The sequence below is a fragment of the Panicum hallii genome, chromosome 9, assembly GCF_002211085.1.
Source record: "Panicum hallii strain FIL2 chromosome 9, PHallii_v3.1, whole genome shotgun sequence".
NCBI lineage: Eukaryota > Viridiplantae > Streptophyta > Magnoliopsida > Poales > Poaceae > Panicum > Panicum hallii.
The window spans coordinates 58261981-58283950 of NC_038050.1; the positions used below are offsets into that span (position 1 = coordinate 58261981).

General features: G+C 51.1%; 3 protein-coding genes across 4 annotated transcripts; all 3 read right to left on the reverse strand.

The window, feature by feature from the left end:
- Positions 1-1966: 1966 nt before the first annotated feature.
- LOC112875398 (S-norcoclaurine synthase 1-like) lies at positions 1967-3490 on the reverse strand. The gene is made up of 3 exons (XM_025939239.1): positions 3139-3490; positions 2773-3020; positions 1967-2654 (listed from the first exon to the last, which is right to left on the reverse strand). The coding sequence occupies exons 1-3, from the start codon at positions 3397-3399 to the stop codon at positions 2087-2089; spliced, it is 1077 nt and encodes a 358-aa protein (XP_025795024.1). The 5' UTR covers positions 3400-3490; the 3' UTR covers positions 1967-2086.
- A 12072-nt stretch (positions 3491-15562) lies between these two features.
- LOC112878342 (thymidine kinase-like) lies at positions 15563-18918 on the reverse strand. 2 transcript variants are annotated; one of them, XM_025942798.1, is made up of 5 exons: positions 18272-18918; positions 17428-17572; positions 16315-16436; positions 15900-16161; positions 15563-15768 (listed from the first exon to the last, which is right to left on the reverse strand). In XM_025942798.1, the coding sequence occupies exons 1-4, from the start codon at positions 18589-18591 to the stop codon at positions 15900-15902; spliced, it is 849 nt and encodes a 282-aa protein (XP_025798583.1). In that variant the 5' UTR covers positions 18592-18918; the 3' UTR covers positions 15563-15768. The 2 variants fall into 2 exon arrangements, with proteins under 2 accessions (XP_025798583.1, XP_025798582.1); XM_025942797.1 differs by having other exon boundaries at positions 15563-16161; positions 18272-18916.
- Positions 18919-19989: 1071 nt separating this feature from the next.
- Positions 19990-21662, reverse strand: LOC112873227 (putative UPF0481 protein At3g02645). The gene is made up of 2 exons (XM_025936235.1): positions 21331-21662; positions 19990-21256 (listed from the first exon to the last, which is right to left on the reverse strand). The coding sequence occupies exons 1-2, from the start codon at positions 21660-21662 to the stop codon at positions 19990-19992; spliced, it is 1599 nt and encodes a 532-aa protein (XP_025792020.1).
- Between the last annotated feature and the right edge of the window lie 308 nt (positions 21663-21970).

Here is a 21970-nt window from a genome sequence, read left to right on the forward strand (position 1 = left end):
CCGCTTTTGGCTCTCGGTAAACATTTTGCCGAGAGCCCGAGGAGAAGCTCTCGGCAAAGTATCCTTTGCCGACCCCGGCTTCCCCGAGAGCCCTTTGCCGAGTGGGGCTCTCGGCAAAATGTTTGCCGAGTGCCTTTACGTCTTTGCCGAGTGCTCGGGGCACTCGGCAAATCAGCCGCGTCCGGTAGTGTAACATGTAGCATCAAAGAATCTTGCATGTACAAGGTTGGTCGGAATGCGGTGAAAACGGGATGAGAAATTCCACCGCAACTAATCCCGAATCGCCATTTTCCCAACTGTGTATAACCCATCTTTTCTCAACCAATCCCGAATCGCCATTTTCCCAACTGTGCATAACCCATCTTTTCTTAGAAAAATATCCAAAATCAGTTGGAAAGCAGTGAGAGAAATACCAATTTCAGCATTTTCCCCGACGTGTATCCGGAATACCGTTTTTCACTCGGAAATTCCCATTTTTTAACCGGGTTTTTCCCCTTTTTTGATTTTTTTAGAACCTTTTCTTGTTTTTGCTGCCAGGCCTAATGCCCAAGCCAACTAGCAGGCGACAGTATCAAATATACACGGTCCAAGACTATCACTCTGGTCTCGAGTATGGGATACCTGAACGTGAGGTTGGATTTAAATCAGCAGCGCACTGGGTCTGGGGCGCCAGCAACCAACCAACAAGTCAACAAGGCTGCAGTCTCATGACAGAGTGGGCCTAGCCGCAGCAGCACCAGCCACAAGAGAGGCAGTGAGCCCATTCAAATATGCTTTGCATCACATCATCATCAATTCATCATCATTAGGTAAGCATGTAACTTTTACATTTCTCAAAATCTTGGAGTGAGCGTTCAGGAATGTTTTTGTGTGTGTGTGTGCGTGTTTACTTTAAACTTCCATATCTTTTCATTATCATATATAAATTCAGTGTGAGCCACGTTTCATTTTTTTTCTATTTTCTTTTCCCCCTATGTTCTTACTTAAAAATATTTGAAGTTCTGAGTGTGGTCTTTTTTAAAGGCTAGACCAATATGTGAATGGATTAAAAAAACAAGCAATGTGAATACTACCAAAGCTAATGTAAGGTTATGCCAGCCCCGCTTCAGTAAATTCAATAACAGTCAGTACTTACGTTTTGCTCTGCTAGATGTTAACTGAACTTGAATATCGAACTTGGCTTGTTAAAAGTTATAGGAAATGTTTCGTTGTTTGCATGCTCTGTTAAAGTTCGCATTGAGTCTGAGGTCGATCAAGCATATACAGTTACTGTAAGATAAAAGTGAATATTGCAAGCATATTTTCCATGGCACATCTTTCACAATTTAGAGATGATTTCACCTGTAAGAATCTTGACAGACTTATTAAGAATGAACCTTTCTTTTGCAGTGACGAGTCAGTCAGTGACACCTCTGTGACCACAGGTGCTGGAACAATTGTTACAGCAATGGGAGGCCTCCTTTCCTTCTGCGATAAGGTTTGGTGTATAGAGTGGTTAGCAGGCTGCGATAGGTTTGGTGTATAGAGTGGTTAGCAGGCTGCGATAGGTTTGGTGTATAGAGTGGTTAGCAGGCTGCGATCAGGCGTCAGTTGTTTTGGAAGGAAGAATCGGATGCTTTCATCCACCTACCACTTCTCAAGTTGAAAATATCTTAAACCGTAAAGGCGTGCACACAAGAGATTATCGGTAATTACAATTTATCTCTGTACAGTACAGAGATGATACTAAAACCACTAACAACTAACAAGCCTGTAATTTGTGTAGGTGCATGGGATTGGCTATCAGACTCCATTGGACAGTGGTGTCCTTTTCTGCATGCATACGCATTTTACCAGAAAATCTTAAAAACCATATCTTTGTCATTATTTGTTGTGCTCAATTTGGATGTTGTTTCTTCTTTTTAATTCTTTTTAATATAATCGGCAGCCCTGCCTGGTTCGTTTAAAAAAAATCATAGTTTTCTACTAGTGTTACTCTGCAGTCTGGATTTTTATTCAATTTTTCAAGCGCACTGGATACAAGGACAGAAGCAAGCAGCTCTCTGTCACCAACCACTTGGGTGCAGATACATCGCGATCACAAGCTCTAAATCCTGAGGCTCTCGATGAAGCATGTCCCTTCAGCCAGCGCGTTGAAGTTCCCCTTGATATACTCCTCTACTCCGATGGATCTGTAGCGCGCCCCGCCGCCCTTCGGCACGAGCCCCGGCAGCGGCGCCACCGCCCCTCCGACGGAGGCCTCCTGGAATATCACGACGGTGGTGCGGGCCCTCTCGGCGTCCGGGATCACCCGGTGCTCGACGCTCCTGTACGTGCCGTTGCTCAGGACGTCGAGGATGTCGGCGACGTTCACGACGAAGGCGCCCGGCAGCGGCCGCACCGGGAACCACCGGCCGCCCTTCCTGATCTGCAGGCCCGGCGTGCCGTCCACGTGCAGCAGCAGCGTCAGGCCGAGCCCGTCGGTGTGCGGCGTGATGCCCATCACCTTCTCCCGGTGGGGGCAGGGGGGGTAGTAGTGGATCGCCATGCTCTGCCGCCGCCCGGTGAAGGCGCCGACGAGCGCCTCCCGCTCCACCCCGAGGTCGGCCGCCATGAAGCCCAGGAGCTTCATCGCGAGACCGATCATCTCCACGGAGTACACCTCAAGCGCGTCCCTGTGGAATTAATCCATGCAAAATTATTCAAACTAACAGCAGTCAGGCCAAGCAATGTCACCGTTGCTGGCTGAACGAAATTGACCATGCCATGGGGATGGAAATGGAAACGACAGACCTAAATGTGGGCGGGTTGGTAGGCCACATCTCCATGTTCCTGTCTTGGGGTGGCTGCGTGATGAGGATCACGCTCTCTGCCCAGTCCAGCTTACCTCCTGATGCCCTGCTGTAATGGTGCCCGAATCCTTCGAAGCCGTTCTCTCGGACCGCCACTTTCTTCTTGCTCTCCAGCGGCGAGCTGAAGAACTGCACGGTGCTGTCTTTCATTCGCTGGATCACTTCTTCGTCGACTCCATGGTTCGTCAGCTACTCCGTACGTAAAAGCATCATAAGTTACAAGGAACTCATCATCAATAATTGGATGTGGCTAGTTGGACACGTACACAAATAGAAAAAAGGGAGAAGGAAACAGAAGGAACCGGACCTGAAAGAAGCCCCAGTTCCTGCAAGCGTCCCCGAGCTTCCCGATCTCGAGCGCCGCCGACTCCGGGTCAAGAAGACTGGCCATGTCGACGACCGGCAGCTCGTAGCTCTCGTCCTCGCCGACAACGACGCCGTCGAGGACCTCCTCGGTCCGGACGTACTTCTCCGGGACCTGGCCGGCGTTGGCGAACGCCGCCGCGGCGGCATCCGTGATCTCATCCCTGTTGACGATCTTGTCGTAGTTCCGAGCCTCTTTCTGCATTGTTGCGCGTCCGTGCACCGACTGCAAATGGTACTACGATGACGCGCCAATTTATAACCGTGTTACCCCGGTGAGTTAGAGTGCTGCAGCAGCAGTTCGTTGCCGGTCTCAGTTATATAATCGCCCTACTACCTAACACCTAATCCATGTCCAGATCACCAAGGCGCCATGGAAAGCGTGGGTGTGGTCGGTGGAGCGACCCCGCTTGGCCCACCCACGCCATGGCTCCGTCCTCGTCCCTGCACGACACGACGGCGCTCCTGGTTGGGCTGCCGCATCAGCATTGTATCACCCGCTGGAGAAAGTCTGGAAGCTCCGATCTACTTGGCGCGGGGAGACATGACGATGAGTGTAATTTTCGGATGAGACTGCAAGTCCTTGGAGGAAAGCGAAGCTAGCACTCGATTGGTATTCCACTATGCGTTCCTTGAAATCTAAGGAATCATTATAGCTATAGTGTGGCCATAGCGTCGAACAGGATGTTTGTTGTAACAGCGTGGCACCTCTCGTGTCGACCATCACAATCCTGTGGCTACAAGGCGAACAGTAGACAGAGACGAGCCCTGCTAATCGGCGAGCCCGCGCCACCAGCCATACGTGCGCTCGATCTCGGACATCAGTCACTTTTCCTTTACTTTACTGTGCGCCGTTCATGGTCGTCGGCACTCCTCTCCACGTCTGTCCGATGAGACGGGAAGCGCAAGTGGCGGGCTCCCCTAACTGTCCATTGCTAGACGACAGGACCTGACTCGGGAGGGGTGCTCCCTGTGTTCTGGTCACCGCAGTCTGTGAGCATATCTCCCGCATAATTATGTTATTTTATGGGGAAGTCACGCCGCATCTGGACCTCGTCCGGTCGTAGTAGGACGGGCGCATTAAATGCGCCGGCAGATGAATCCCTTCTCCACAAAGGGACCACCGTATCCCGGGGAGGTGCTTGGCCTCCCACGGTTCTGGATCCTCTAGAAGGTGATTCAGTTAGGAGGGTCTTTCGGCCTATTTACCTTTGGTTTGTCTTAGTCCAGAGCTAAGGGACCCCGTTCCCGTGCGCTAACAGCAGCCTCCAGGCCCACGTCTGAATCTGAAACAACGAGTCGGATGTGGGGCCAAGAGTTACTCCCTGCTCCACGTGCCCGCGCCGCGAGGCGGCCACGGCTATTTTTCCCACTTCGGGGATCGTGCTGTCCTTTCCGCGGGGCCCGGCACTTGGGGTCGCGGGATTCTCACGGAGTTGGAGCGCCCCGTCCCCTCCCCTTCCATTAGGTATATATTGTTAGAGAGGAGGCATCGTTGGCCACCTCATCCACTTGTCTTTTCGCCAACAACTCCTTGCATCTCCCTCTCGCCACCGCCACCTGAGCCTCCGCCATGACACGTCGCAGCGGGCAAGATAGCGGTTGCCGCGTCCTCAACTTCGGGCCGTCGACAGTCACCGTGACCGCGTGGACCATGTGAAAGGGCTCGTGTGTCCCGGCACCTCCCTCCGCGCTGGGACAGCCTATCCCAGCCCGCGAGGCTTCGGGGAGGTCATCATCTTCCTTCCGTTTCTGATGGCGGGGCTGGTGACGCCATTCTCGCCCTTTTTCGTGAAGGTGCTGGAGGCGTATGCCATCTACATGGTGCACCTTATCCCCAACGCCGTTGTCACCCTAGCGCTCTTCGTGCACGCGTGCGAGATGTTCATCGGCGTACAACCGTTGGTGTAACTCTTCCGCCACTTCTTCAGTCTCTGCTGATCATCCTCGGTGTTGCCGGGCCCGGGCGCTGTCCCCCAGACCCGCACGGTGGGCGGATGCTACTTCTGGATTCGTCCACGGCGGCGCTCGAAGTTCATCGCTCGCATACGGGGTGCCTTCCCTGTGATCCGTGTACCTTTGCTAGAAAATATGCAAAGTTCCCTTTTTCGGGATCCAAGGGATCCCGGCCATGACTGGCCTTTGTGTAAGCTGAAGTATGTTTCTTAACTAAGCTCAAGTTGTTTTCCTGGGGTGGGTTGTTTGTTCATTAGTCAAGGCTGCTTGCCGTGGAAGCGCGTGGTAGTGAGCGTAGGGTTCCTGGAGACAACTGATCTCGGGGTCCGGAGACTAGGCCGAGAGTTGAAGTTGGCCAAGAAGAGCCTATTAGGCCCCAGCCAACGTGTCGCTTTAGACAAGACTGCTCTTTCGTGGCGTGAGCCAGACTCCTCTGGCGAGCAACTTTCGTGCGAAGAAAACTTTAGAAATTGCATAAATAGACTACAATATGCTTAATGCTGGAATGGAAAGTACGGGGTAGGTGTACGTAGGTGGGAGCCCCCGGCCAAGTATCCCGGGGAGGCTGTCCGCGGGTTACTTGGCCTTCATGCCGGGACACTGTGACCCCCCCCCCTCTATCTACGGGTAAAACCTATGAAGATGCTCAATGCTCTAGACGTTGGGCACAAGCACTCCGTCCTCGTCAGAGAACCGGAATGCTCTGGGCCGGCGTTCTTCCATGACGTGGAAGAGTCCCTCCCACATGGCGGAGAGTTTGTTCCTCCCTTCACGTGATTGGAACCGGTGGAGGACCAGGTCTCCGACTTGGAGGGTTCGTGGTCGTACGTGGCGCTGGTGGTAGCATCGGAGGGCTTGCTGGTAGCGAGCCACCCTAACCGCCAGTCTGCACCGTACTTCCTCAAGGTAGAGGATGTCATGCTGCCGCAACTGATCTTGATCTTCCTCGTTGTAGGCTCGTACCTGTGGGCTTCCCAACGTTACTTTGGCCGGGAGCACGGCTTCGGCTCCATAAACGAGGAAGAATGGTGTCTCGCCTGTTGCGCGGCTAGGGGTGGTTCGGTTCGCCCAAACCACTGCCGGAAGCTCGTCTATCCAGCCTACGCCATGCTTCTTGAGCTCGTTGTAGGTCCTGGGTTTCATCCCTTTGAGGATTTCTGCGTTGGCTCTCTCGGCTTGCCCGTTCCTACGTGGGTGTGCCATGGAAGCAAAGCATAGCCTGATGCCCATATCCTCGTAGTAATCCCCAAAAAGGTAGCTCGTGAACTGGGTTTCGTTGTCGGTGATGATCCAATTCGGAACCCCAAAACGAGCCACCGGGTCCTTGATGAACTTGAGCGCAGAGTTCTTGTTGGCCTTGATGACCGAGGTAACCTCCAGCCACTTTGTGAACTCGTCGATCGCCACGTACAACCATTCATATCCCCTGACTGCTTTGGGAAAAGGTCCCAAGATGTCGAGCCCCTAGACCCCGAATGGCCAGGACATGGGGATGGCGTTGAGCGCTTGTGCTGGCTGGTGGATTTGCTTTGCATGCAATTGACACGCTCTGCAGTGTCGAGCCAGTTTGGCAGCATCCTCGAGGGCTATCGGCTAGTAAAATCCTTGCCGGTAGGCCTTCCCAACCATCATGCGGGAGGATGAGTGACTCCCGCACTCGCCTTAGTGGATGTCGGCGAGCAGCTCGCCGCCTTCCTCCCGAGAGATGCACCGAAGAAGGACCCTGTCCATGCCACGCCGGTATAGATCCCCATCTACCATGGCGTAGCGCTTGGACTGTCGTTCGATCCATTCTGCAGCCCCATCATCCTCGGGTAGGATATTTTCTTTTAGGAAGCCGCGGATGTCGTCCATCCATGAGGGTTCCTAAGGACTTGCCAGGAGCACAGTATTCTCGGTGGGTGGCATGGACTGGTTTCCCCCACTCTAAAGCGGGGTTCCCCCTTCGACACGGTTGGCAGCCGTGACGGTAGGTCGGCAGAGTTTCTCTTCGAACACCCCGGGGGGTAATGGAGCTCGTGAGGACGCAAGCCGGGACAGCTCATCAGCCTTAGTGTTCTCATTGTGGGGAACGTGTTGCAGCTCTGTATGATCGAGATGGCGGACTAGAGGGGGGTGAATAGTCCTTTCTAAAACTAATTGCGCCGGCTAACCGAAACATATGCGGAATTGAAACTATTCGCTTAGCCAAGACTTCACCCCTCTAATTATGACTCTAAGGCACTTCCAAAAAGATCCTACACTAAGCAAATGGAGTGCCAAACTAGTAAGAGCTCTCCTAACAATTCTAATGCCAAGCCACACAAGTCTAAGCACTAGTACTTCACAAACAAGGGGAGCTCCTACACAATTCCAATGGGCAATAGCACAAAGCCAAACCTAAGCTCACTAGATGCTCAAGGACAAGGATACACAATACAAACTCAAGAGCTCAACTTGCTTAGCTACACAATCTAAGCAAGAGCAACTAATTAAACTAAACAAGCTAACTAGTTACACTATGATCTCTACTTCTAGCTACACAAGCAAGAAGATGATTAGCAAGCTACACAACTAACTAAACACTAGAGAGCAACTGCACAAGCACAAGATATATATGAATGTAAATACAAGGCTTGTGATTTGGAGAATGCAAACCACCGAGAAGAGTAGTTAAGATTGATACGGTGATTTTTATCCCGAGATTCACTTGGTTGCCACCAAGCTAATCCCCGTTGAGACAAGCTCCAAGGTTGCCGCCGATCCTCTTGCTAGTGGTGACTCTCAAGACACACTCTCCCATGTGGAGTGCTCACACCGAGCTCTAGCACATGATCCGGATGAACCACTTGTTGCTCTTCACGTCTCGCTCAACTAGAGTTGCTCTTCATGGCTCCCGCGCGGTGAGCAAAATACTCCTCACAATCTCTTCTCCGGAGCACCACACAATCTTCTTGCGGGCTTCAACGGAGCCTCTTCCCACCAAGCCGTCTAGGAGGTGGCAACCTCCAAGAGTAATAAGCACACCGGCTTGCAACACGATCACCTAGTGCCACTCGATGCAATCTCTCAAAGCAATCGCACTAGAATCACTCTCTCACTCAATCGGATGATCACTATCAAGTTAGAGTGAGTAGAGGGCTCTCAAGCACTCTCACACATGGACACCAAGTCCCCAAGGTGCTCAGCCCCCTCAAATGGCCGGCCACACCCTCTATTTATAGAGGGAGGCCCCAAACTAGCCATTACACTCAAATCCCGTGAAAACAGAGATTTCGCGGACTGTCCGCCTCACAGAAATCGGACCGTCCGCCATTCAAAACCAACGGCTAGAACTGCAATTATTAAGTGTCAGAGTCGACCGTTAGAGCCCCGGGCGGACTATCCGCGCCCCTAGGACGGACTGTCCGCGGTTCAAAACTTCGAACCAACCGATTTGCAAACGTCTCTGACTAAATCTGGAAGTGACCGGCGGACTGTCCGCTCCCCATGGGCGGACTGTCCGCAGTTCAAAAAGTGAGCACACACAGAAACCGTAGCGTTTCTGTCCCAGAATTTTCAGTAGGAGGCGGACCGTCCGCCCCCAAGGACCGGACGGTCCGCAGTTCATTTTGGACCACCAACAGAGCCAAAAACGGCTCTATTAGAGCTCATCCGGGATAACGGCGGACCGTCCGCCCCCCATGGGCGGACCGTCCGCAAGTCTATTTTCAGCAGAAATGTACCTCGGTAAAACCGGCCATAACTCTTAGCTCCGATGTCCAAATTAGGTGATCTTGGACTCTATGGAAAGCTAATTCAGAGGGCTACACAACCCAACTGAATACTTAGTCCAAAACACAATGGATCAAAGCAGTATTTCACTCCAAGAGACAACCTAATTTCCGGAGAAAACCGAAAAACCTTTCTTGTTTCCCAAAGTTGATCAACATCAACTCCAACTCTTTCTCCTTTGCAAATGTGCCAACACCACCACGTGAACAACACCATGTGCATGTGTGTTAGCATTTCACAATCATTTTCAAAGGATTTTCACTTGATCTCACCACGCCACTCGATCCTAGCAACATCGCAATGTTAGATCGCTCAAGTGGCACTAGATGACCAATATGCAAACAAGTTTGCCCCTCTTGATAGTACGGCCATCTATCCTAAATCCGATCATGCACTTCTCTACACAACCTTTGACCGGTGAAATGAAATGTCCTACAAGTCATACCTTTGCCTTGCGCATTTCATTTCATTTTCCCAAATGTTGATGCCACACAAGCACCAAATTCCATCAAGCCTTTTGATCATCTTCATAAGTCAACACTTGGCTTGATCTTCCTTGAATGATATGATCCACTCCATATCATCACATGACCTCTTTGGTCCATCGATCTTGACCTTGCTCGCTCTTCACCGTTGCCTCGGTCCATCGGCGCCAAATCTTGCCCAAGCTTCACCGCCTCGCGGTCCCTCGCTTCAAAGCCTTGACTTGCCCTTCTCCATTGCAACCAGTCCATCAAGCCAAGCCTTGTCTTGATCTTCTCCATTTTGGTCACATAAATCCATGTTATGTCTCATATGCAATGAGCTCCTCGATCACACTATATGAGCATAGCATCAACCCTTAGCTATTTCTCCTCCATGGCACATGTTGCTCATACTAGTGTCTTTCTGTGGACTAATCTCCTGTGTATCTCAACATAAATACTTGTTAGTCCACCTAAGTTGTCACTCAATTACCAAAACCAAACAAGGGCCTTTCAAGCTCCAGTCCGTCGAAATGCCACTCCATGCGCTGCACTTCAGCCACGTAGGCGGCCATTTGCGGGTCAGCGCATTGGTATTCCTTGGAGACCTGGTTGATCATGAGCTGGGAGTCCCCCTTCATCAGGAGCTAGCAAACTCCCAGCCCGACTGCGGCTCGTAGCCCGGCTAGGAGGCCTTCGTATTCCACCATGTTGCTCGTAGCCCAGAAGTCAAGCTGAACGGCGTACTTGAGGATCTGTCCATCCTAGGAGGTCAGGACCACCCCGGCTGTGGCCCCCTGGAGGGTGAGTGACCCGTCAAAACTCATACACCAGTACTCCAAGGTCCATGGCTTGTCGTCGTCGACCGCCGGGTACGCGGTTTCTTCCGGTCACTCGATGTCGAGGACCGAGGTCCATTCAGCGTCAAAATCAGCAAGGGCTTGACTCTTGATCGCATGCCGGGGCACGAACTGCAGACCAAACTCGGCCGGTTCGATTGCCCACTTCACCGTGCGCCTCATCCCCTCTCGGTTCCTGAGGATGTGGCCGAGGGGGTATGAGGTAACCATAGTGACCTGATGCGCTTGGAAATAATGCCGCAGCTTGCAGGACACCATGAGGACAGCGTACAACATCTTCTGTGCCTGCGGGTAATGCTCTTTCGCGTCTCAGAGTAGCTCGCTCACGAAGTACACCGGGCGTTGCACACATCGAGGTCGCCTTAAAGGCACGTCCAGGATGGTCTCGGGGTCCGGGGTCGGCGACCCTTCCGTAGCCTCTTGTGCTCCCCTCTCCTAGGGTCTGAACTTCTGTCTCCGGGGTCTTCCTCTTCCCTCTCAACAACCAACATCACACTTACGACTTGTGGGGTGGCCGAGATGTAGAGGAGTAGTTCCTCCTTGTTGCGGGGTGCCACCAGCACTGGGGGGGAGGAAAGGTATTCCTTCAAACCTCAAAATGCCTGATCTGCTTCCTGGGTCCACTCGAACCAGCCAACCTTCTTGAGGTGCTTGAAGAGTGGAAGGCCCCTCTCTCCAAGCTTGGAGATGAACCGTCCGAGAGCCGCCATGCACCCCGTGAGGCATTGAGCCTCCTTCAGACGGGTCGGGGGCTGCATGCAATGAATTGCTTCCACCTTCTCTGGGTTCACTTTGATGTTGCGACTCGACACGAGGAAGCACAGGAGCTTCCCGCCGGTACCCCGAACACGCACTTCTCGGGGTTGAGTTTGAGACTGGTGGTTCGCAGGCTATCAAAGTCTTCCACAGGTCCCGCATGAGGGTCTCCTAATGTCGGGTCTTCACCACAATGTTGTCGACGTAAGCTTCGATGTTGTGGCTCTGCAAGTCCTTCAAGGTAATACGCATGGTCCGTTGGAATGTCGGCCCAGCGTTCTTGAGCTCGAAGGGCATGTGGACGTAGCAATAGGTTCCCACCGGGGTGGTGAACGAAGTTTTCTCCTCGTCCTCCTTTGCCATGCTTATCTAGTTGTACCCAAAGTACGCGTCCAGAAAACAAAGGAGGTCGCACTCCGCCGTGGAATCAACAACTTGGTCGATGCAGGGTAGTGGAAAAGGATCTTTGCGGTAGGCTTCGTTGAGGTCGGTGTAGCCCACGCACATGCGGAGCTTGCCATTGGCCTTCAGGACAATGACTAGGTTGGCCAGCCACTTGGGATGAAAAACCTCCCGGATGAAGCCCACTTCCAACATCTTCCGCACTTGCTCGCGGATGAAGTCTCGCCTCTCCGGTGCCTGACGCCGGACTTTCTGCTGCACGGCCAAGCGGTGCTCGATCACCTGCCTGGGGACTTCGGGCATATCCAACGATTTCCACGCAAACACGTCGGCATTAGCCCGGAGGAAGGAGATGAGCGCGCTTTCCTTTTTTTCCCCCCAGTTGTGCTCCAATTGTCACCGTCTTCTCAGGATCGTCCCCAAGGCGGATCATCCCCGAGGTGGATCGCCTTGGTGAGGGCCGCATCATCAGGGGCGATCCGCTGCCTAGCCGAGGGGTGTGCCGACGGCTTGGATCGTTCGCCGTTGTTCGGGGAGACGGCCGCCATGGCCTCGTAGAACCTCTCGGCGCAATGCACCGACCCCTTGACATCCACCTTGACGGAGATGACCCCGGAAGGCCCCGGGATCTTCAGGGTGATGTATGCATAGTGCACGGCTGCCATGAATTTGGCAAGCGCCGGGCTCCCGAGGATGGCATTGTAGGGAAGGTCGAAGTGCACCACGTCAAAGACAACGTTCTCGGTGCGGAAGTTGTCCCGTTCTCCGAACGTGACGAGAAACTCGACCTGCCCTAGGGGAATCGTCTTCCCATCGCTGACACCATTAAAAGGCATCGATAGGAGCAGCTTGCGTTCCCCGATCTGCATCTTGTGTAACACCTCCGGTAGAGGTGGTTCAGACCCACTCCCCCATCAACGAGGACTCTTCCCACCCCGAGGTTGCAGATTGTGGGGGGTCACAACCACGGGGAGGATGCGGACCCCCGACGTGTTGTCCAGGTGGTCGTTCCGGTCAAAGGTAATCGGTGTACCCGACAATTTTAGGAGCTGGGAGCTCACCGACGCAGGGGAGGCAGCGCAGACCTCCCTCAAGAGGAGCTTAGCTCTCCTTCGTGATTGAGGAGCATTTGCTCCGCCGAAGACGGTGGCCACGGCATACTGTAGCTCCTGGAAGCCTAGGCCCGCGCCACCCGGGGCGTCTCCATCGCCGTCACCATGGCAGCGATCTCCCCGCTCCTTCTAGTGGTTCTCCGCGAGGCCCTTGACCAGCCGGCACTCGGTGAGGTCGTGCCGGTAGGTTCTATGGATCTCACACCACTTGTCGGCTCCCTGCTTTGCCGGGGCCAGCTTTTGGGAGCCCACTACGGGTTTTCTCCCTATAGGTGGCTTGTTGCGTCCTTTTATCGCCAGGGCAGCGACAGCCTTCCGCTTGTTCTTCTTGTTGCCAGGCCTGCTGCGCTCCGAGGAGGTGGGCTCCTCGGGCGCGTTGCCCCGTTCGGTGCGGCTTTGAGCCTCCGCTTTCTGGGTGCACTTGTCCGCCAGGGCGAACAGCTCGGCAACGGTCTTGGAATGTGCGTCTCGAGCTTCCCCACCAAACACTTGCTGGTGACACCTCGCTAAACACAATGATGACGGCGGATGGTGAGATTCAGGGAATGGTGTTGCGCACCTGGCTGAAACACGGAATATACTGTCGCAGCATTTCGCCTTTGTGTTGTCTGACCGCGAGAAAATCTCCCCGGGTCCCGGGTCGGTTGAACGACCCAGAAAAGTTGGTGACGAACTGTTGGCACAGTTCGCCCCACGAGCCGATAGATCCCGGCAGGAGGTTCATCAGCTAGAACCTCGCGGTACCCCTGAGGGCCACGTGGAAGTAGTTAGCCATGACCTGAGGCCCCCCACCCGCAACCTGGATAGCCGTGGTGTAGATCTGAAAGAACTCCTTAGGGTCGATGGTACCATCGTACTTCTCTAGGATATCTCATCAAGACTTGGTGGGCTAGTTGACCTGCCGCAAGTCCGCAGTGAAGGCCTGGCACCCGGCCCCGTAGGGTCAAATGTCGTCGTCGCCGGCGGAGCCACGCCGCCCCTGGTTTCCCTGCGGGGGAGCCGGAGAAGGCGTGATCCTCCTCGGCCTCTCGGCACCACTCACGTATACGCTCGAGGGTAGTCCGGGCGTCTTCGCCAGCTCTCTTCTCGTCAAGGCGGGAGCGCAAGTCGCGCGACCCGCTGGTGCACGATCGACCTAGAGTGGGCTGCTGCGACGGCGGCTGGGAGTCCCCACGGGAGGGACCTTCGGCGATAGTGCAGGAGCCCTGAGCCCCCGGCCTCGGGCATGCCTTCCCTACGAGACTGGCTACCTCATCAAGCCACTTCCCCTCAAGCATTCCGGGCTCTGCTCTCACCGGGGGTGGCACAGAAGCGCACGAGCTGCCACCAGTGCTTCCCCAGGGGGAACGCCACCGAGGTTGAGGCGCCCTCATGTCCGGGACGCCTGCAGGACCGCCCACTTCCGAGCCTCAACCCGGAACTGGGCGAACCTAGCATTGGCGGAGCGGTGCCTCCGGAGGCGGACTTGGGAGCGTCAAGTCAGGGGGGCGTCGTGATGATTGACGCCGGCCGGCGCCCGCCTTGTGCGAGGGGATGTGGTTCCATCGTCCCGCGCTAGGCGACACATTGGATGGCCCCCTTCGGGGGGCATGATCACCGTTGCTCTCACCATCGGAACGGTCAGAGCGGTTCGCCATGGTTTCTCTTAAAGGTTTTTCGTCGGGGACAAAGATCCTACGCGCCAACACCCCCTACCTAGCGCGCTAGCTGACGGTGGGTGAGTAACACAAGCAGGGATTCATGGGAACCCCCATTTAGAGATTCGGCCAGGGGGTGTAACACGCAGTAGGATTCCGGGCATGTGACGATCAGAAGACAAAGGTGTTTAGACAGGTTCGGGCCGCTGTGAGCGTAACACCCTATATCCTGTGTGGAGCTGATAGTTGTATTCAGTTGAGTCCCCTTCTCCCTCTTACACATTGCCTATCTATTCTATTTATAGCTTTTCCCATGGGCCCCGAAGATACCGCCTTGAGTGTGAATGCGGCGCCTTATGAAGGGCGCCAACTTGCAAGTGGCACCCGCCCGCCAAATAGGGTTCTGCGCCATGGGCCAGGACTGTCGTTGTCTGGGATCCTTCTCGAGGGACTCCGGGATACCCTGAGGTCTCTTCCGGGCTCTACGCATCGCCCGGTGCTGCAAGGGGCGCCCGCCCGCTAGACGGGACCCTGCATCATGGGCCAAGACTGTCGGGGCCCGGTATCTCTCGAGGATGCCCAGAGGTTGGCCCGGGATCCCTCCAGGATGCCCTGAGGTTTCCCCAAGCTCTGTGCATTGCTGGTTTAGTATTCATGGATTGTCCATGTGGGTGCGATCAGCTGGTGCATATAGGACAATGCACTATTTTCTGATGATAAAGGGACCACCCCCATTAACTGGGGTTTGGACAGACAACTCAATGATATCTCAAACATATGACCGAGACATCTGCATAAGAGATATTCAACTTGGTAATAACCACGCCCCCATTGTTTTCTGGTTTCAAAGGATCAGCGAACTATTTGCAACAAAAAAATTGGCTTTGTGTTGGATACAAAGACCATGGAGTTACTACACTTATGGAAATGTAAATTTGAAATGACAATATTTGCCCCTACTAATATCTGCTATAATCACTTAAAATTTTTCACATCATAACAGTATGTGTAAACAGTTGAAATTTCGAATTAACTGTGCTCCCAGGTATACATTTGAGAGAAGAGAGTTATATAGCTCATTCACCTAGGTACACAAATAGATGGGGGTACGAACACAAGACTGAGGCTCATTGCTAGTGGCTACATGTTCAACCATGGCCCTGTTTGTTTGAGCTTATAGCCAATTTTAAAGGCTCAATTTTGATAAATCTAAAAGTCAGATGACTCTAGAATCAAAAATCCATAATCAGCTGGATTCTCGATTCTCGAGATCATCTCTTTTGAATTTTTCAAAATCGAGCTTTCAAAATCAACCATAAGCTCAAACAAAGGAGGCCCATGAGGAGTAATATAAATCCAAACCTGAAAAAGCCCCAGTGCCAGGGAGACTGTTTATTTTGATTGCACAACGTAAGACGACGAGGGCAGTGAAATAACAATTCAGAGCATCTGATTATACTAGTTAAACACCACAATGCCAATTTTGCAGTCTATTGAAGTAAAAGACATGAATGTTAGCATTTAACATCCAAACTGATTAATATTTACAGTCTGCTCAATTGTGTTCTGTGGGATACACTCCTTGAGCTTCCCTCGAAATTGTCTGCATCTCCATGCCATTAGCTTTTCACCAACTATAACATTTCGGGCAGACACCAAATAGTATAGATGGTAAGTGTCTTCATGAGGAACTGATATAATGATTAATTGTTACACACCGCATACTTGTACACAGAAGTCAAGATGCCAAGTATCAAGGATTGACCTATTTCAGAGCTTGCGCTGTCACGGTGGATCTGCCAAGGTCCAGTACAATCCTTGTGGCCTCTATAACAACCTGCCCATCCATGTAGTGTTGTCTACACACGGGCATATAAACATCAGCTCCTCCAATTAGTTCAGTCTTAGTTTCCTGTGTCTTCCTCAATGTGAAGAATGCCCGGCGGCCACACAGCTCACACCGTGCTGTTAGCTTGGTGACTGAGTCAGCCAGAGGAACAATATCCAGAACTGAGCCAAACTTTTTCCTATCAAGACCACAATCATCAAATCCAAATGTGGCATAATATTCAATGTGAAAATATTCTGCATCCAAACCATCTAAAATTACCTGGGTATATATAGCTTAGATAGGCTGGTCAAATCAAATCTAACTAGTAACTAAAAACTCATAAAAGTACCTTTTGTAGTCACCATCTAGCCCTGCAACAACTACAATTTTTCCATCACGGTCCACAGCTTTACAGCAGAAATCGTAAAGATCATCAAAGAACTGGGCTTCATCAATACCTATAACATCTACCTGCACAAACCAGTTTCAGCAACTTACAGATTGCCTAGAGAACAAAAGAGCCTATTTCCATAGCCATGCCATGTGCACACTGCACAGTAAGACCAACAGCTAACATCTCAACAAGACTCAAGGCTGCTTATCACAGACTCTCATTATAAACATGTATCATTTTGGATAAGAACATTCTGAACGTATATCGTTTTGGATAAGCACATTATGCATTATCTTTATAACTATATGTGATAAAAAATCTTACAAACCAAAGGCACGTTGACAACAAATGAACTAGTTTCTTTTTCATCTGGAATACTACAGAAAATTATATATATCAGCACTCAAATTTGCAGTAGAATAAAAGTAAGAAAATGGCCAACTCACCTGACAAACCTAAAGCATCACTTAGAAAGAAAACACAGAAAGGGAACTGATAGCATGCCATGCTTTAACACAGCTCACAGGATAGGACTTTTGGTTTGACTTCAAGAAATGTCACTCATTAGCCAGGAATTGCTACATGTGCCACTATTGAAGTATGAACATATCTTTCCTTTTCTTACAGAAACTCTGCTCTTTAGTCACATGATGAGTGCAAAAATATCCTGCAACTGGCTGACAAGTTGGCACCTAGCATGTCTCCTAAGAGCACTAAATTTGATGATATCATGTGAAACGACAGTCTGTCTGCTAGATGTTCTTGGTGGGTCGTTAAAAATTCAGAATTAACTCGTAAGATATTTAAGCTATAGTAGATTATCACAATGTGGTTCTGTAGAACTTGCTTGAGTTTTAAGTTGTGAGTTACTCCAAATTATGTGTACCATACTCTCAAAAGAATCACCAGTTCAATTTACCATCGCGATTCTTCAAGAAAGTGACTGATGGACACTATGAAATACAGCTTGAAGCACCAATCTGAACTATTCAAAATATACGCATGGCAGTACAGTTCATGGTATATGACATAGGCATGTAAATTTAGAGACCATGTGTTTGACCCAACCTTATCGTAGGCCTCAATTCCTAATTTTTCATGGAAACTTGACAGCTCTGATAAGGCCCAGCATGCCATCTTTGTACCGTCATGAGTGACAACAGAATCCAATCCATAGCGGTTGTCTTTGTCAGACTTTATGAGCGCCACAGTCCTACAATGGCAGCGTGAAAAGGTCAGAAAGAAACAACTTTAATCCAAGATAAAGAAGCAGTCAATGAAATCAAATAATTTTTTTCCACATATACATCATATCATATAGAATTACATGTCTGAACATAATTTTCAACACAATAACAGTAAACCTCACAGCATGGCTTCATATCAGACTTCTCTAGAACTGCCCTGACAGTGATCAAACTAACAAGCTAACTTCCAGTTTCAACTGGCATGGAAATTTGCAGAACAAACACCCGAAATTTGGGACACCAGGAAACAGCAGAGTCTTTGCCTATCCAAGAAGGCAAGAAGCTCATTCGTAACAGCAGTTCTTCTTAAACTAACCTCTCCTTGACTAGTTGAATCTATGGGATTGTCTGTACAACATATGCTAAGATTATGGACCATGTCATCACTGGACAGTCAAGACCATGACAAATACACGGCTTCCACAGCAAGGCATTGACAAACGCAAGTTCATAAATAGCAGCAACATCCTGCCATCAACTATATTATTCGCCTTTGATTTTTCTTTGTAGCAAAACATTTTTTTATATATACTTTGTAGCAAAACCTTTGAAGACGTCTTAGCCAAAACTCGGGAAAGGAAGAGGGTCACTGGCAGGAGGGGCCACACAGTCAGCGAAACAATCAAGCACAAAGGCAGATGCGCGGCGTCGCCAGCGTTTCGTACCTTCCACTGCCGGCCTCGGCCTGAACCCGGCGGAGGAGCGCGGTGGTCTTGCCGGCGAACATGGGGCCAACGATGACATGGATCTCGCCGGACTGGACCGCCCGGGCCTCTATCGCCGAGCCGCCGCCGCCGATTCGCGACTGGGCCGCCGCAGGGACTGACCTCGCCGTGCCCAGCATGTTTCCGGCGGCGTGACCCCGGCGGAAAGGTAGAGACAGGAGTGGCGGCCGCGGTGGGAAAGCGCCGGCGCGGAGGACGGTGGGGGCCGAGGCGGCAGCGGCAGCAGCTAGGAGGGATCTCATCGCGAAAATGGAGCACATGCTGGCGGGATTTGTAGTGTGGAGGGGTGCCGGCGGGTGGCGAATACTTTTTTTTATTTTTTTTTAAGGAAAAATTGGGTGGTGAGATTGGACTGGACGGTCGACTTCAAAATTGGAGCGGTTCTTCGAATCAATGTGGGGTAGGTGAGCGCTGGCGGATGATTAGGTAGCTTCGATTTGGGGTTCGAAATTTTGGGAGGGAAGCGGAGTGGAGGGAATGGGGATTTCGAGCAGTGGTTTTGCTAGGGTTTTTGGATGGAACAGAGAAGCGGCAAAGGTGGGGGGCGTCGACCGGAGGAGGACGAAGCAAACGAAGGTCCCGTGGTCAGGCTATTTGAGGGGATTTTATTTTATTCCCCTTTTTCATTGCTCCCGTCCATTACCTTTGCCCCTTTTGTTATGGTTTTTTAATTTTCTTTTTCTCAATTCTCTTTACCGATAGCACGAAAATAGAATACAGAGTATGTGAGAGAGAACTAGGCATCCATTAGTTTAATGCTAAGAAAATTATAACTTGTGAAGTATGATTATGTTCCATAAATGATTCTAAATTTAAAAAATTATAATTATAATTATAATTAGGAAATGTTGGAACTAAACTGCAATTGTAAAGGTGGGCTTTTCTTGAATTTGGATTATTGTTAAAGTTTTTAGACCATAATTGAATTTATAGTTGCCACCATCCAAAATCAACGGTCCATAAATCCATATTCATATAACTATACATGATATTTATACTCCTCTCGTAAAGTGAAAATTTCGTAAATGGACCATAAGTTAAAGATTGGTTTCACATCTTCTAACTAATTAGTCACACTATGTAAAATGAGGTGCAGAATATAGCAACTCGCAATTTGGGATGTATTAGTTGCATCCGAAAGGGCTAAAGTATGATTAGGGTGTATTCGGGTATTTGACAACACGTGTCATTGACTGTCCTATATAAAAGTAACAATTTTACAAAAGTTTTAATTGCCTGGAACTTCTTAACGCTCAATCACCTAAAACCACAAATACTTACCTAAGCACAGTTTATTGAAATTTAGAAGATTTTGATGAAGTTATCGACCGCGGAGTCTGATTTAGTTTACCTAGAGAGTAGATATCGTAAGGGAGCAAAACGTTCTAGTTAATTATGCAAGTTTCAAGTCATGAACCAAATCTTTGCATTTACATACGTAGGTGGCAAACTGGCAAAAAAGGAAACAAACCTTTGGAACCGTGGTGCGCGCATGAATCGGACTATTGGGAGCCGTGGATCCACAGTTGGTAGACGGTACAGAGCAATTGATCATTGCCTTATTGGTAGGAAGCTCGTTGTGCGAAATGCTAATGGTTTCTGACAGGATCGCTTTCTGCTTGCACGGTGAAATTTGCAGATACCATAGGAGTTGTTCATCAGGCACCGATTTTTCTGCTGGCCATCCCGTACGAGACAGGGACGCAGCCACGAACGACGCAGAACGCCTGGAGTCCGATGAAGAGCACCAGCAGAACCACGGCGACGCAGGCGAGCAGCTCCCTCGATCCGAGGACGTGCGCCCTCACGAACGTCCTGACCCTCACCTTCCAGCAGCCGCCGTGGTGCCTGTTCAGGTCGTCGATCACCTTGTCCAGCGCCGGCACCCTCGTCAGCCTCACCGACCTCGTCATGCCGTTCCACAGCTCGGCCACCTCCTGGTCGCTGTTGAGGTGGTTCAGGATGACGCCGCACTCCCTCAGCACCCGGGCGTCCTCCTCGGTGTCGATGATCCCGTTCATCAGCTCCACGTAGCGCGCCAGGACCAGCGGCCCGGCGGCCACCGACGCCTCGTACGCCACCAGGTTCCGCAGGACGACCTCGCTGTTGATATCGACGCCGATCACCGGCAGGTGCAGCGTCGCCGTCGCCGGGCAGAAGTCGATCATGGAGAGGTCGCCGACCGTTGGGCAGAACCTAACGCCGGTGTACGCTAGCTCCGCGACAGATGGCACTGCGATCTCTTCAAGCAGGGGAGATGTGTCCTTGTTCTGAGCACCTGATGCGCCTCTTGGTTCGGACGCTTGCTGCGTCAGCTGCTCGATGGGCTCTCCGAGTATTGAGAGGCAAGGAAGGCTAGCTATAAACTTTAGCAGAAACCTCAGCATGAAATCTATCACCACGGACATGATCTTTGAACCGCGCCTGACAAGCAACTCCATGGCTGAGTTCAGTGTCCTCTTCCTGCGATCATGTCTGTGGCGTGACTCGTCTCCGGCTTCCCCCGTAGCGCCATGGGATTCTTCAGTACACCCAGGCACCATGTTAGAGTACAGGAAATCCAGCAGGTGGGCGTGCCGGTTGACGTCGGTGCACGGACAGCCAATTCCTCTGAACGTGGATACCTCCTGGAAGAACCCGGTCATCATGGAGCTCAGCACGGGCTGCGCCGACGAGCCCCGGGTCTCGAGCGCCTTCAGGAGCAGAAAGAGAGGGACCTGGTTCTCTAGCATCACCATGTCCCGTAGCAGCATGCTGTGCGAGGATGTCCTGCGAGAGGGATCGACCAGATGCGACATCCTGGACGGGATCCTCTGCAGTGCCCTCTGGCTGCTGTTCTTGCTGAAAGTCTGCAGGAACTCGAGAAGGAAGGACACGTCGATCGCCATCATCCATCCTAGCGTCTCGTTGCTCAGATTGAGATGCCTAGAGAAAGAAGGAAATCAGGAATCCTTGGAGTATGAATGAAATTAAGGTAGCTATGTCTATGTGTAACTGACCTGTGGTAGTGAGCACGAATCAGGTGCTCTAGTTTCGTGAAGACGGCGACAAGCTGTTGAAAATCCGTGGCTGGGAGGTGGCTCTGGGCTCTCTTCGCCGCCGAGAGCTTGTACCTCTCCATGTCACCCAGTTCTTCGCGGCAATGGTGGTAAGGGCCAAGGGCCACCAATTGAGGGATGTAAGCTTCAGGTCTAGTACACAGCAGAGGCTTGGGGACGTCAAATACGCAGATTGGCTGGTCCTCACCGAGCTCGATCTCCTCATCGAAAATCCGGCGAATTCGGATGATCCACCGTGTCTCATCAAATGGGAGTATTGGACATGTCGTCATAGCTCACAGAGGGAGACAGATTAGGAAAGGTGAACTCAAACGGGTTAAAACACAAAGGAAAAAAAAACTCATGCTCCCCTTATTGATGAAAGCAAAACATAATGACCAGTTTATGAGGAACATATATGATCTCATTTATTACAATTTAAACTAAAATGTAACGCTAGTAGTATTATGAAGAATATGAAGAAATCTGTATCTTTATTAGAATGGCAAACGTAGTGGCTAATATATAAGCCTTCAGTTTCATACGTTCTCTTATGCCAATAAAATATCCACTAGTGCACATGCATGGCCTCATGAAGCAA